The 16643-nt window shown below is 38.0% G+C and overlaps 2 protein-coding genes across 5 annotated transcripts in view; both read left to right on the forward strand.

The window, feature by feature from the left end:
• LOC125063039 (calcium/calmodulin-dependent protein kinase kinase 2) overlaps positions 1-16643 on the forward strand; it is a 57677-nt gene that overhangs the window by 39234 nt on the left and 1800 nt on the right. The window contains exons 7-8 of the mRNA XM_047669254.1: positions 716-906; positions 6495-6710. Coding sequence (XP_047525210.1) covers positions 716-906; positions 6495-6710 — 407 coding nt within the window. The remainder of the gene's footprint in view (positions 1-715; positions 907-6494; positions 6711-16643) is intronic.
• Positions 9384-16639, forward strand: LOC125063037. 4 transcript variants are annotated; one of them, XM_047669249.1, is made up of 3 exons: positions 9384-9421; positions 10202-12158; positions 12426-16639. In XM_047669249.1, exons 1-3 carry the CDS (start codon positions 9404-9406, stop codon positions 16589-16591), a joined length of 6141 nt encoding a protein of 2046 aa, XP_047525205.1. In that variant the 5' UTR covers positions 9384-9403; the 3' UTR covers positions 16592-16639. The 4 variants fall into 4 exon arrangements, with proteins under 4 accessions (XP_047525205.1, XP_047525206.1, XP_047525207.1 ...); XM_047669250.1 differs by having other exon boundaries at positions 10202-12870; positions 12947-14734; XM_047669251.1 differs by having other exon boundaries at positions 10202-11249; positions 11302-14734.

Raw genomic sequence — 16643 nt, forward strand, 5'->3', positions numbered from 1 at the left:
ATCGATAAATTCTGGCTTATTGAAATCAACTTAAAATATATTCAGACGCTAGATAGAAAAGCCGTAGAAAGTTAATAGATTTTATAGATGTGTAGGAAACCTTTATGTATCTACTTGTATCAAAAAAATGTTGTTTTGCCAGAATAAAATTTCAGTTTTGAAGGACAAAATAGATATTATATTTTATCATATATATAGATATATATAACGGCGTTAAAATTTTATTTATATCACGTCTGTATTATACAAGGTTTATTTTTAAACGTAAAAATCTTTGTAGTTACAAAAACCGTATAATCATTTACGGTAACCGAATATATTTTGCTTTTGGACATCCCTATTCATTGATTTAATATAACATAGTATTTCAGTTTGTGTAATTCGAAATACCGAGAACTTCCCAACCCACGTCCATCCCTTTATAATGTCTGTTATTTTTGACAAAATTACGTATTTACGTTTCCTTTGATTTTATTAAAAAGCTACGCTTGGAGCAAAATATATCTATTCTATTATAATATATTTAATAGCTCTAAGCTGTATAAAGATGGCTGGATTAACCACGTTTTATTTATTCATTCATCACCATCGAGTTAAGGAAATGACGCCTAAGCCCAAAATTATATTAGACACATTTCCAAGGAATTCTATACATTGTATAAATAACAATCGGAATATATAAATCAGAAATAAATAATGTCGTGTTACTCTTCAGTGCACTACCAGCGCATTGCCCATCGCGACATCAAACCAGCCAACCTGCTGCTTGGTGAGGATCGAGTACAGGTGGCAGACCTAGGAGCATGCGGGGAGCTGGCAGGTGCGGGCAAACTGTCTGGAGCTGTTGGCACACCAGCATTTCGCGCGCCAGAGGCTACGACCCTCAGCGACAAATATACTGGAGAGGTTGGTATGATATAAATGTATCTTTTTGTTATTAGAAATATATCTATTTTGCCTAAGAGTTTGTTATTATATACTGCTCAAAACAATTAGCGGAACAAGATTTTTCTCCTTTCTATTGCTTAAACTAAAATTAGATTTAAATTAACTTGTACGCTATATTTTACCTTGTTAATTAACAAGTTAAAAAATTGGCATTATGACCTAAACTCACTCGCTTCAATGAATAACAATACTCAAAAGGCTCACTTCAATTTCTATCAATACTCAAAAGATTGAAAAAAACTACTTAAAATGTGTTTTCTGTGATTAGAAAGTAATGAAAATTCAAAGACGTCACTTTGTTTTTCGTCTACAATGCACATTTTAATTTTTTTTTTAATAAAAAAAATACGAATTGATTTTTTTTATTAATTGTAGTAATTAACAAATTAACAAGGTAAAAAATAGCGTACAAGTTAATTTAAATCTAATTTTAGTTTAAGCAAAAGAAAAGAGAAAAATCTTGTTCCGCTAATTGTTTTGAGCAGTATATTATAACATTTTGTTTCAATGTCAAGTAAAACCAACGCAACGATAAGCATGGTGTCAATGGTTGCAGTTCCTTACAATGTCTTAATTACAGTTATACCTTGTCACTATTAACGTTCAGTATACAAAGTTATATAAATAAATAAATTTTGATCCGTTTTAAAAAATATAATTATTTAACTAAATTTGAAGTAATTTATCTGAGTTGGCAACACTGGTCGTAAACGTAAACACGTACAAAATTGAGCTCCGTAATTAAATAGTGAAAAGTGACAAAATACTGAACATACAACTACAATTCACCAATAAAGTTATAAGAAAAGTGCAAAGATAAGAAATACAGTTATAAAAACAGTGCGATTAAAAACTATCGTAAAACAATCCCGAAACAACTTCTGATATCCCAGTAAAAAGTGAAAGTTCATAGTCCGCCATTACACAATTCAATCGTAATTCGCGTCTGACAACTGACATCTCATCTAGTACCAACCTACGCAGCAGTGCCGGGCAGTGTTGCAAGATTTAAAAAATTATTAAAAGGTGTTACAATTTATTAATTCCACTTTTCCCTAAAATGGATAAAAATATCGAAATGCTTTGGGAAAAATTAGAGGAAAAATTGAACCAACAAACTCTAAATATAACATCAGCTGTAACCACAAACGTTATGGAAGCGATAAATGATAAGATGGATTCAATTATTCAAGAAAACAAAAAATTAAAAACTCAGATTGCAAAACTTGAACAAAAACTAGATCAAATGGAAATAGATAAAAGAAAAAAGAATTTGGTATTTTTTGGAGTTGAAGAAAAGGGAAAAAGGGAATCTGAACTGGTAGACTATATCAAAGAAATTATAACAGATACAGGTTTACATCTAGACAGCCAAGAAATAAGCAATGTTTACAGAATTGGAGCACAAACTAACAAGAATCGGCCAGTTGTCGTTTCCTTGTCGACAAATTGGAAAAAACATTTAATACTTAAAAATAAATCCAGCCTTCCATCTGGGATCTATGTAAAAGAAGACTACCCGAAACACATATTAGAAACCCGAAAGCAACTGCAACCAAAAGTAGAGGAAGAAAGAAACAAGGGTAACTTTGCATATATCAAATATGATAAGCTAATCGTTAAGAAACCAAATGATCAAGGCCGTGAAAAAAGGAAGCGGGAACAGAGTGGCTCGCCGATATCACCTACACAAAAGAGGTCAAACCCTAACAAAGCAACGATGCCAACTGCAACGAATACAAAGGATGTAATAAAACCTAATTTATTAAATTATATAGCAAGGGGAAGGTCTAGCTCACTTTCAGAGGTATCAAAAAACAACTAACTGCCCCCGACAACCGGAACAAAAACAATGCTAACTGTAGATCAACACCAACAAAGGACAACGAAAGAAAACATGCACCAACCACCCCAAGCCGGCTGGTCACCGTGGGGCTCAGCGACTACTACCCTCCATCCAACAGGATACATATGGCAACAAATATAGCAACACTTAACAGCAACACACAGTATGACCAAAACCCTCCAATGATCACACCAACGGAGCAGGGAAACACCTTGCATAAAAACAAATTAATGATCGCAACATACAACGTCCGAACCCTCTCATCGTATGACCGTTTGCTCGAGTTTGAAGAGGCTATAAGAGATATTAAATACGATATCATCGGAATATCTGAAATGAGAAGACATGGAAATAAAATAGAAGAGTACGAAAATTTTATACTGTGCTACATAGGGCAAACCCCTGGCAAACATGGAGTTGGCTTCATTATAAATAAGTCTCTCAAAAAACACATAATAAGCTTCAATGGCATAACAGAGCGAGTGGCAACACTAAACATAAATATACAGGGACATAAAATATCCATTATACAAGTTTATGCACCAACAGAAGCGGCAAGCGACCTTGATATAGAAGAATTTTACACTACAGTTGAGAAAGCCTTGGGCACAGCGCAAAAAACCATAATATTAATGGGTGACTTCAACGCCAAGCTTGGAACCCCCAAAGCTGACGAATATTTAGTTACTAAAAAACATGGATAAGGCGAGAGAAACGAAAGAGGACAAAGACTAGTAAAGTTTGCGCTCCAACACAAATTAATGATAATAAACACATGTTTTAAAAAAAGACAGAGCAAAAGATGGACCTGGCGATCTCCTAACGGACAATACAGAAACGAAATCGATTTTATCTTGTCTAACCAACATAGAATATTCCAAAACATCGAGACGCTCAATCTGAACTACAATTCCGATCATAGAATAGTCAGATCAACAATAACACTAAACAAACAAAAAATATCAAGAGCCAAGTTTACAAACAGCCAAAATAGCAAATTAAAGAGGGAAGAGGAAATAAGTAAGTTCAACGAAACCCTAATATCACAGCTATCTACAACTAGCTGCGAAAACACCACGGTACAATACTGCTACGACATGATAGAAAAGGCTATCACTTTTAGCTTGAAACAAGCTCGCCCAAAGAGAGAAGAAAATAAACAACATAAAATACTATCGGCAAGTACAGTAAGGCTACTAAAAAGAAGGAAGGAACTACAGAAAACTAAAAACAAATCACGAAGTCAGAAAAATGAATTGTCCGCAATATACAAAGTAGTCAATAAGTATATAAAAGCAGACTACAAAAGATATAGGAAAGACACAATAAAAGAACATCTACAAAGAAATGGAAGTACAAAGAAGGCCTATAAGAAGCTCAAAACTAATACATCATGGATAGAAGGACTGAGGAAAAAAGATACAGAAATGTACACTAGAGGCGACATCATATCTACCGCAACAGAATTCTATAGACATCTTTACAGAAACAGAGACACGAAATCATTTAATCTTGTCACAGAAACAGATGCTACACCTAGAAATAACGTTAAACTCATAGACGCAACAGAAATAATTGAAGCAATAAAGAAACTGAAACTAGATAAAAGCCCTGGTTCAGATAATATTACGAACGAAACACTAAAAATTGGACACAAAACTCTAGCACTGCCGCTAGCGGAACTGTTTAACAAGATCTTGCAAGAGTCGGAAACACCTTCCCAATGGTCCAAATCCAACATCATACTAATTTACAAAAAAGGCGACCCGAAGGATATCGGAAACTACCGACCAATCAGCTTGCTGCCGAGTCTATATAAACTTTTCTCCACAATTATAAACATAAGGATTAGAGACACATTGGAAAAAAAACAGCCAGTGGAGCAAGCAGGCTTCAGAAGGGGCTTTTCAACAGTCGACCACATCCATACCCTTGAGTTGATAATGGAAAAGTATCAGGAAAAACAAAGAACACTCTATATATCATTCATAGACTACCAAAAAGCCTTTGATACAGTAAGACATAACAGCATCTGGGAAAGCTTGAAAGAACAGGGAGTAGAGGAAATATATATAAAAATCATCAAATCCATATACAAAAACAATAAAGGTAAAATTAAGCTTGAAACATTAGGCCCTAGTTTTCCAATAGAACGAGGAGTAAGACAAGGGGACCCGCTGTCTCCAACAATATTCATAGCTGTTCTTGAGTCGATCATTAGCAAGCTAGATTGGAGTAAACAAGGTCTATACATAGACGGTACTTACTTGAGTCACCTGAGATTCGCGGATGACCTAGTACTGTTATCCGAGTCATCTTCCCAACTACAGAGCATGGTAGAAACCCTGAACCAAGCTAGTGGAAAAGTAGGCCTAGAGATGAACATTACAAAAACTAAGACAATGACAAACAGCTCTCAAAGACCAATAACAATCAATAACAAACCATTGGAATACGTTGAAGATTATGTCTATCTGGGAAAAACCATAAGTTTTCACAGAAAAAATAAAAATACAGAAATAGAGAAAAGAATAAAATTAACATGGAACAAATTTTGGGGTCTCAAGGAAATTTTTAAAGGTGATCTACCACAAGACATTAAAACCAAAGTCATGAATTCAAGCCTCTTGCCTTGTTTGACATATGGTTGCCAAACGTGGAAATTCACTGCTGAAACAAGAAAAAAGATAATCGTCTGTCAGAGAGGACTCGAAAGAAGTATGCTAAAGATCAGAAAATCAGATAAAATACGCCATACTAAAATAAGAAAAATAACCAAAGCAACAAATGCTTTAAGCTACGCAAAAAAACTGAAATGGAAGTGGGCAGGACATGTTGCCCGGCTAACTGACCATAGATGGACTAAAAAAGTAACTTTCTGGAAAGGCCCACTAGGCAAAAGAACAAAAGGTAGACCTATTACGCGATGGGAAGACGACATTAAAGCGATAGCTGGTCGAAATTGGAGTGAAGTGGCCGAGGACAGAGATAAATGGGCGTCACTGGAGGAGGCCTACACCCAACTTGGGGTTCCAGTAGATTAAGTATTTAAAAGGAATATATATGTATATATTTTTAACTAATATAGATTAATAACATGAACTAACACTAAAAATAAATTGTAAAAAGTGTAAACTTATATAATACTGGAAATAAAAGGCTTTTTTATTTTTATTTTATTTTTATTTATCTGATTTTATCTTTTGATTTGTCCGTAACCTTGGCTTAAAAATGTTACATATTGGTTTCGGAGAACCATACTGGATTAAATAAATAACATTTTCATGTTGACAGGATACATAGTACTAGGCTTATTGATAGAAGGGAATTTAAATGCTCTTTAGTTAGAAAATGTTATTTTTACAACTTCGAATAGTAATATCGTCAACAGTCAACCAACATCTTAAGATTATGAAAGTATGTATTTAAATAAATATAAAGTATGTAAATAACTAAATCTATTTGCAAAGAAAATGGTAAACGACGCAAAAGTCAAAATATAATTAAAAACAGTAGAACTTACAGTCTGTCAAAATTTATAGTCTAAAATCTCCCCCGCAGTATAAAAGTTGCACGCCTTAAAACATCTTATCATTTCCCCCTAAATTATTTTGAGAACAACATCATATAAAACTACAGTGACCATACTATAACGTTTCAATATGAATTTCATCAACTTTCATATTACTACATCTTTCAGGCGGCGGACGTCTGGTCGCTCGGCGTAACTCTATACGCCATGGTGACTGGCCGTGTTCCCTGGACGTCACCAACAGCTGCTGAGCTGCAGAAGCGAATCCTTTCGGAGCCTTTGGCGTTCCCTTCACGACCCACCCTCTCAAAGCCTCTTAAAAAACTGTTGTCACGCATGCTTGATAAGGATCCCGTTACAAGAGCAACGATGCAAGAAATAAAGGTCTGTATACAGTTTTATAATAGTAGTTTATGCAACTGTCATACAATAGAGGGTATTAAACATGACTGTAGTTATTTACGAAAACGAATTACGAAATAGCGCCAAAATAGAAAAAGTCTGTTATTGGTCTATTGGCTCGGAACCAGCGCGCTCACCACAGATAACGTGTACTTAAATTGAATTGAAACCTCCTTGGTCGGGACACATTGTACTTCAATTGTTAAAAAATTGTTTTAAAGCATTGTTTTGTTAGTAGAATAATGCTTTAATTTAATTTTCTTAAATAAGTATGTAAATAAAATATGCGAATAAAAGTCTGTATTTCATTTCATAATTGGAATATTACCGAATGAGATTATATATACTCTTTTATAAAACATACAAACTCAGGCTTTCTCTCATTGTGTTTACGCTGAGCTGAAAAGGTATTTGTGGTTCAATGAACATATTTATTTATTTACACTTTGTTACCCTATACAAAAAATACATTTAAAAAAGCAGGTTACATAAGTTATTAAGCAACGGACGGCCTTATCGCTAACAAGCGATTTGTTCCAGGCAACCCTAATATGGAACAATAAAAAAAGAAACACCTACAGAGGGTATAGTACAAAAAGTGCATAAATAATTAACTCAAACTCCAAATTAATTATAACAATACCTATAACTAAAATAAAGTAAAACCTAGTAAGTGTATTAGGGGGGAATAGTTGAACCAAAAATATAAAACTTATATTGGTGTTAAAACTGGTATTAAGTAGTCTTTGTTAATGCAACCAAAAATAATATTTAAAATCTATTTATTTTATAATTTACACAAAATACGGAACAAGTATAAATCCAAACAGCTAATATTGTCTAAACCATTGGCGATCCAACTCTAGGTTTTGGAGATCTGTATCTGTTCCGTGATCATTTGTTTTCTAATAGACAATAAGGTGATCAGGCTGCAGCCTCACGATGTTTTCCTTTACCGTACGAGCGAGTGTTTAATGCGTACATAGAAAGTCCATTGGTGCAGTGGGGATCAAATCTACGACCTCAAGGATGAAAGTCGCACGCTGAAGCCACTACGCTAATATTCCTCTCTCTCTTATTATCTAAATAAATTGCGAGAAACACTAGATGAAAACTGTAACTTATAAAGTCCAAGAGCAGTGTTGGCCTAGTGGCTTCAGCATGCGACTCTAATACCTGAGGTCGTAGGTTCGATCCCCGGCTGTGCACCAATGGACTTTCTTTCTATGTGCGCATTTAACATTTGATCGTACGGTGAAGGTAAACATCGTGAGGAAACCGACATGTCTTAGACCCAAAAAGTCGACGGCGTGTGTCAGGCACTGAAGGCTGATCACCTACTTGCCTGCCTAGATTCAGAAATCTGATGCCAAGACCTAAAGAGGTTGTCGTGCCACTGATTTATTTTATTTTTTATAAAGTCCATACTGCAGTTGTTTTTAAATGGTGGTATTGTAACAAAGATATAATATATCTTAAATCAAATTTTGAAGAATTATATTTACACAACTAATTTTTGACGTGACAACGTCTTATAATTCGATGGAGCCGGCTGCACGCACAAAAAAACATGACTCATGCGGCGTTACTTTGCTCTGAGGCGTTACCTCTCTCTGAGGCGTTCCTTCGCTCTGAGGCGTTCCCTCGCTCTGAGGCGTTCCATTTAAGGTTAGAAGTGCAAGCGAGAGCGCCGAACGACAAAGAGGCACAATCGCCCTCCGCGTTTGGCAGCGTTCGACATCTGTCATTCTCCTACTTAAGTGAACGATGCGTCCACGTGGAGTGCTGCTATACAGAAATACATTTACATGTTTTGATCGAGTATCAAGTGCAGTGAAAAGTGAATGTGGTGTCAATTGTTTACAGCAACGATAATTACAGCGATAAAGGTAATGATTCTTTCGATATTAATTATATATTCAGTGATATATTGTCGAATATTCGTGCTTTCATCATTAAAATGAATAGCATCAGTCCGCTAGTGCAGCGATTGTGTAGGTTATGCTATAATTGACAAAATTAAAACAATAAGTTAACAGAACTATTTCATGATGAGTAAAAAATTGATGGCTTTATTCAATCGAAATAATTATCGAGCGTAGCTATGATTTAAAAAAATTAAAACATAAATATTAAATCTTCCACATATCAGAACAACGTGTCTGAAATGACAGGTTGGACCAGCCATCCGTCAAAGGGAACATTTTCTCCTATATCAAACACATTGAGGCGGGCTTTTTAAAAACTAGATTTCCGAAAATTTTAATGTTTCTAAATTTTAAATGTAAGATTTATAAACAATAATTTAATAATTGTTTATTCTTATAATGAATTATTTAAAATTATTACTTTTTTATAACAAATTACAATTAAATTTGCAAAAATAATTAAGTAACTAATTGAAAAAATTTAATTATATTATTAAAATAATAAAATCAAAATTTAAATTTTAACAATTGAGTAGAAATTTAAACAATAAATTTTATTCAAGTATTTTGTTGTATTTTTATTTTTTAAATTTAAAATGATTTTCTGAAATAAGAATAAATAATTTTATGATTTTTTTTTTTTAAATTGTTTCGAACGACGATTTATTTTGCAGAACCGCTTACAATCCCACCATGGAAAAAAAGCCTGACGAACCAGAGGATGTCACGAATAAGCCACTACCTTCGATGAGTGAACCCACGGAGGTTCAAGATGCTGTAGCATCTACTTTAGCAACGCCATTCGCGCAGCCAATAATCACTGCTTCAAAATCGAAAGCCCAAAAACAACGTGAGTACAGACAGCGTATCACAGCATCTAGAACTCCTGCTCAGGCGGCTGCTGCGAGAAAATCGAAAAACGATAGACAACGCAACAACAGACTACGCCAAGCTGCTAACTTGATTATTGCCAGTAATTCTCTTGAAACGACAACTACATCTCCATCTCGTTCAGGGGAAGAGTCGGACAATGTCCAAACTAGAAGTCAACGACAACACGCGCAACAACAATCTACCACCACTGCAGATCAACCTAATGAGCGTGTCAATCTCACAAATGAGCCACTCTTTCCTGCAATTCCTGTTCCCATGGAGGTTCAAGATGCTGTAGAATCTACTTTAGCAACGCCATTCGCGCAGCCAATAATCACTGCTTCAAAATCGAAAGCCCAAAAACAACGTGAGTACAGACAGCGTATCACAGCATCTAGAACTCCTGCTCAGGCGGCTGCTGCGAGAAAATCGAAAAACGAAAGACAACGCAACAACAGATTACGCCAAGCTGCTAACTTGGTTATTGCCAGTAATTCTCTTGAAACGACAACTACATCTCCATCTCGTTCAGGGGAAGAGTCGGACAATGTCCAAACTAGAAGTCAACGACAACACGCGCAACAACAATCTACCACCACTGCAAGTCAACCTGATGAGCGTGTCAATCTCACAAATGAGCCACTCTTTCCTGCAATTCCTGTTCCCACGGAGGTTCAAGATGCTGTAGCATCTACTTTAGCAACGCCATTCGCGCAGCCAATAATCACTGCTTCAAAATCGAAAGCCCAAAAACAACGTGAGTACAGACAGCGTATCACAGCATCTAGAACTCCTGCTCAGGCGGCTGCTGCGAGAAAATCGAAAAACGAAAGACAACGCAACAACAGATTACGCCAAGCTGCTAACTTGGTTATTGCCAGTAATTCTCTTGAAACGACAACTACATCTCCATCTCGTTCAGGGGAAGAGTCGGACAATGTCCAAACTAGAAGTCAACGACAACACGCGCAACAACAATCTACCACCACTGCAAGTCAACCTGATGAGCGTGTCAATCTCACAAATGAGCCACTCTTTCCTGCAATTCCTGTTCCCATGGAGGTTCAAGATGCTGTAGCATCTACTTTAGCAACGCCATTCGCGCAGCCAATAATCACTGCTTCAAAATCGAAAGCCCAAAAACAACGTGAGTACAGACAGCGTATCACAGCATCTAGAACTCCTGCTCAGGCGGCTGTTGCGAGAAAATCGAAAAACGAAAGACAACGCAACAACAGATTACGCCAAGCTCCTAACTTAGCTATTGCCAGTAATTCTCTTGAAACGACAACTACATCTCCATCTCGTTCAGGGGAAGAGTCGAACAATGTCCAAACTAGAAGTCAACGACAACACGCGCAACAACAATCTACCACCACTGCAGATCAACCTGATGAGCGTGTCAATCTCACAAATGAGCCACTCTTTCCTGCAATTCCTGTTCCCGTGGAGGTTCAAGAAGCTGTTGCATCTACCTCTGCGACGCTATTTGCAGAACCAACAACAAGGGCACAAATACAACGAGAGTACAGACAGCGGATTGCTGCATCCAAAACTCCTGCACAGGCAGCAGCTGCAAGAGAAGCACGTAATGTAAGAGATCGAAACAACAGATTACGCCAAGCTACTAACTTGGCTATTGCCAGTGGTTCTCTAGGAGCGACAACTAGATCCTCATCTCGTTCAGGGCAAAGGTTAAACACCGTCCATATTGATACTCAACGACAATTTACCGACCAACAACGTCAAACTTTAGCAACAGAACCAGCAGAAACTACTGTACAACCAAGTACTTCTTCAGATCAAATTGAAGTTCAAGCACAATCTACTTGGAACACTAAATGGTCATCATCAATCATAAGATTCAAATCTACTTTTTTGGACAACGATTTTGGCTACGCTTGCTCGGTCTGTGACAGACTTTGGTTTAGAAACGACCTTAAACCCATCACTGCAGCACAGCTGAAGGTAATTTCAGATTGGTTTATCAAAGAAAATCGACAACTGAGCAGCGAAGAATATGAACTGGTTTGCAACACTTGCAAAAAGTCACTAAACAAACAATCGATGCCACCGCTAGCAAAAATTAATGGATTTTCATATCCTGACCCACCACCAGGCCTACCACCGTTAGATCCCATCAGTGAACGATTGATTTCGCCTCGTCTACCATTTATGCAAGTGCGTCGTCTGCGCCATGATTTCTCTTATGGAATCATAGGACAAGTGATAAACGTACCAGTCGACGTTCAAGAAATGGTAAAATGTTTGCCGCGACAATTGGATGAGGACGACGTTATTAATGTAAACATTAAAAGAAACCTTGCCCACAAATCTGTTTACATTAGTGGATACATGTCCAAAAGTACAGTTACTTCGTGGTTAACTGTTCTGCAGAACTCTCCATTATATCGTTTGTACGAAATCAAAGTGGACTTGTCGAGACTGAATCATGCTTTGCCGGACTTCGATGACGTAGAGGATGACCCGTCAAACCGTATAGAAAATATCTCCGCAGAACAGAATCCTGAATCTGAAATTCTCGCTTCAAGACAACATACCGTGATGTGGAACGTAGAAGATTGTCTCAATATCGCACCAGGACACCGGGCAACTCCCCTCAACATCATTTATGACCGTCATGCAGAAGAGTTGTCATTCCCATCAATATACTATGGAAATCCACGTCGATTCCACATGGGAGTTTCAGTGACACCTTACATGATGGCAACCAGTGAAATACGACGAAGCGACAGACGCGGAGCCACGCCTCAAAAAATCTTGTACGTAGCAATGAAAATTTTGCGGCTACGTATGGTGGATGGAATTTACAGCACGTTTCGCAGCGTTTCAGTCACAGAAAATGTTACACGACGTATGTTAGAACACCCAGAATTTCTGAAAGAATATGTCTTACAAAACCTCGCATTCATGAAGACAGTGCCAAACTCCGTCCAATACTGGGCTTCTCGCAAACGTGACCTCTTTGCCATGATTCGTCAACTTGGTAAACCAACCATCTTTCTCACTATAAGTGCAAACGAAATACGATGGATGAAATTGCTTTCTATACTTCTCAGACTGAGCAATAAATATCCTGGAAAATCAGCAGGAGATCTCAACACTTCCGAGCGCTGTACTTTAGTTAGTGACGATCCTGTGACGTGCTGCATTTACTTCTACAAGCTCGTCGGTTCCTTGATGAAAATGCTGGAATCCAAACAGTCCTATAATCCATTCGGAGAGTATTTTGTTAGAGATTACTTCATTCGTTTTGAGTTCCAGCATCGAGGAAGCCCCCACGCACACATTTTATTTTGGTTAAACAACGACCCACATGAAACCCCGTCAGAAAATATGCCAAAAACCATTAAGCTCGTAGATAAATTGAGTACGGTAGCCCGGAATGATGTACCTAACAATTCCATCTACGCCAACCAGATACACAAACATACTTTCACATGCACGAAGCGAGGTGAGACAATTTGTAGATTCGGAATTCCGTACTGGCCAATGTCTACGACTTGTGTATTAGTTCCAATGCCTCAATCTGATAAACGCCGTCGAACACTACAACAGAAGGCGAAAGAGCTGCGTACTTCACTCGATGAACGTCGGTACGCGGGCATGGATTACTTTCTTGGAGCTAATGGTTTGACACACGATTCATACCTTGACATTGTGCGCTCAACGTTACGCAGACCAACTCTTCTGTTCAGACGAAACTTAGACGAACTTATGACAAACACGTTCAATCCGTACATCGCTGGCGAAGTCAACTCAAACATCGACATTCAATTTATCTTGGATGAATACAGCTGCGCAGAGTATGTTGTGGAGTACGTAAATAAATCAGCTCGTGGAATGGGCAATCTACGTCGTGAGCTTACTACGATGATGCAAGAGCATCCCGAACGGGACTATACAGACCAGTTGAAAGCTTTAAGCATCAAGCTGCTTAACGCTGTCGAGATGTCAGCGCAAGAAGCAGCATGGTATCTCCTACGTCAACCAATGAGCGAGACAAGTCGTCAAGTTGCGTACATTCCAACAGTATGGCCGACGGAAAGACAACGTTGCCGCAAACGTCGTCAACAAATGGACCGCGAAGGGCTTGACGAAAACAGTACTGATGTCTGGACCAAAAACATAATTCAGCGCTATGAAGAGCGTCCTGCATCTTTAGAACAAGTGTATTTAGCTGAGTTTGCATCGTGGTATGCTAAAGCTAATGATTTCGTTGACGAGGAGGACGACGTGCACGTGGATGGCGAAGAAGATCTAGAAAATGAACCCGTAGTAAGAATGACAAGAGCACGAAATCAATACCGCAAACGACTAATCGGACGCGTTATACGGTACAGACATTACGACATGGACGAAACTGTCAATTATAAACGAGAAATGGTTCTATTATACGTACAATTCCGCAACGAAATGTTAGAAATTGTTGATCAAAATAAATTTCTCCAATTATTTGACGACAACAAAGACGCGATCATGGAACGCCGTAGTCAATTCGAGTCTAATTTGAACATTGAAAACGTCATGAGAGAACTTGAAGCGATGATGATTTTGCAAAACGAAGACAACAGTAATTTACGGGAAGAAGAATCCAGAACAGCCTTTGTTCAACAGTTGTTAGGAGAGGATGGTGCCGAAAACGTCGATGATGTTCACCAAATCGTCTCACGACAAGGATTCTCGATTGTAAAGAAACGCAGCAATGTAATGTCAAAGCAACAGTATTGTGAACTTGTACGAACAACTAATCCGGAACAACGACAGATCATTCTTGAGGTTATACATCGATTGCATGGTTGTGGAGATTACACTTCTGAAGCAGTTCAAATTTTCTTCACGGGTCCTGCAGGCTGTGGAAAAACTTACACGTTAAAGTGCCTCATGGAGACATACAACCGCTACACTCAGGAGCACAACACAATGAACAACGCCTACATTGCCTGTGCAAGCACAGGTAAAGCCGCTGTACCTCTTGGTGGCACTACAGTCCATTCAGCGTTTCGTCTCACAACTTCTCGCGTGACGAAACTCTTATCCACAGAAAATTTGCAAGCTTACAGAAACATGTTCGTAGGCGTCAAAGCTGTTTTCATCGACGAGATCAGCATGTTAAGTTCAGCTATTCTTCAACAAGTTAACTACCGATTGCAGCAGATTACTGGCATATATGACAAACCTTTCGGAGACATTCACGTTATATTATGTGGAGATTTCAGACAGCTTCCACCTGTACGAGCAACTCCATGTTATACTATGCCGATCAATCAATTAGGAGGTCCAATTCTTTGGCACAGCATTGATTACTTCCCACTGGTTCGTGTTGTGCGACAAACCGATGAGCGGTTTTCAACGATTCTAACAAAAATCGGCGATGGACTTCAACTAAGCAACGATAATATCTCCCTTATTGAGTCCAGACATAGAACTCAGGCTTGGTGCAAGGAAAACGTGCCTGATGCTGTCAGGCTGTATTATAGTAACAATGAAGTGGATTCGTACAACCGAAGCGCAATTCTAAATGCATACAACTGTCTCGCACATGATATTATGCTTGGTTATTCAAGTGAACAAGAGAAGAGACAATATCAAGGTAAACTACACAAGATGACAGTGGCAGAAACCGATGGATTACCGTACCTGCTGCCATTGGCAGAAGGATATCCCTACATGATAACTTCTAACATAGATGTCGCTGATGGGTTAGTAAATGGATCTATTGGTGTCTTGCGACATATCGAACGCCAGCAGTCAAATGTAGATGACAATCCTGCAGAAGCAGGACCATCGACCAGTACAACTTCGCCAGCAGCTAGAGAAGAAATTGTTACTTTATGGTTCGAGTTTCCAGAAGAAACAATAGGAACCACAGCCAAAGTTAAATGTCGACCTCAAGTGCAAAGCAAGCCAAATACTTTGTCTACAAACTGGGTACCAGTTTATAAGAAAATAGTAAACATTACACTAACAAAAACTATAAAATGCAAACGAAAACAGTTTCCTTGCGTTCCTGCTTGTGCCATCACTATTCACAAGTCACAAGGTGGGACGTTTGCTGTCATTGTTTATAAATACTCATCCAAGCAACCGCAACAGTTGGTGTACGTGGCGCTGAGTCGGGTAACAAGTTTAGAAGGCTTGCATATTATCACCGAAAAAGATGCTCCATTTCGGTTTAAACACGGACGGGAGGGAAACGATTCACAGACAACAAGAGATATCCGTAACGAATACATTCGACTTCGTGGACACACACTTCGAACAATTACTGATAATGCAGTAAAATTCTGTAATGACTCAAACAATGCAGGACAAACTTTAATAACGAACCTTAATTCACAGAGTTTGTCTGCTCACTTTGCAGATATTGAAAAAGACACAGTGATTCCAAGGTCTGATTATTTGATTCTGACTGAAACGTGGATGCGTGACAATTGTGATCCAATTTCAATTGAAAATTTTGAATGTGTAACCCGGCAGAATAATCGATCAGATTCTGAAACAAATGCAGCAGGTGGAGTGGCAATTTATAGAAACTTATCATCGACATCCACAGCCAAAATTCTCAATGTTGAACTTTCAGATACAACCCGCCTTATTAGAAACACTGGTGACGTTTGCTTAGCAGAAGTTATATGCTTCACCGCTGATACCACGTTCAAAATGGTTCTTGGCGCAGTTTATATTCATCCTGGTGCAAGTATTTCTAACATCAGTGTTCTGCTACATCAAGCACTATTTCCGTATGTTTATAACAGCCAGTATGTACATCCCATCATGGAAGTTGATACCGATATACCAATTCTTCTTTGTGGCGACTTCAACACAAATGTGAAAAATGACGAAACATTCATCAAATTCATGAAAGACATGTTTAATGTCGATTGTGCATCAGACGTTAATAACTCAACAACACTAGGAGGCACCACCATCGATTTGACTTTTTCAAGACACATTAAACTCGAAACACTCCCTTTCATTTCCTACTTTTCCTATCATCGTCCTATTCTCAACAGAATAACACAGATTGTAAGAAATTAAATATAACACATGTTTAAAAGTTGTAAAACAATTGCTCAACGCACATTTATAC

The sequence above is a fragment of the Pieris napi genome, chromosome 2 (genome assembly GCF_905475465.1).
Source record: "Pieris napi chromosome 2, ilPieNapi1.2, whole genome shotgun sequence".
NCBI classification, from domain to species: domain Eukaryota; kingdom Metazoa; phylum Arthropoda; class Insecta; order Lepidoptera; family Pieridae; genus Pieris; species Pieris napi.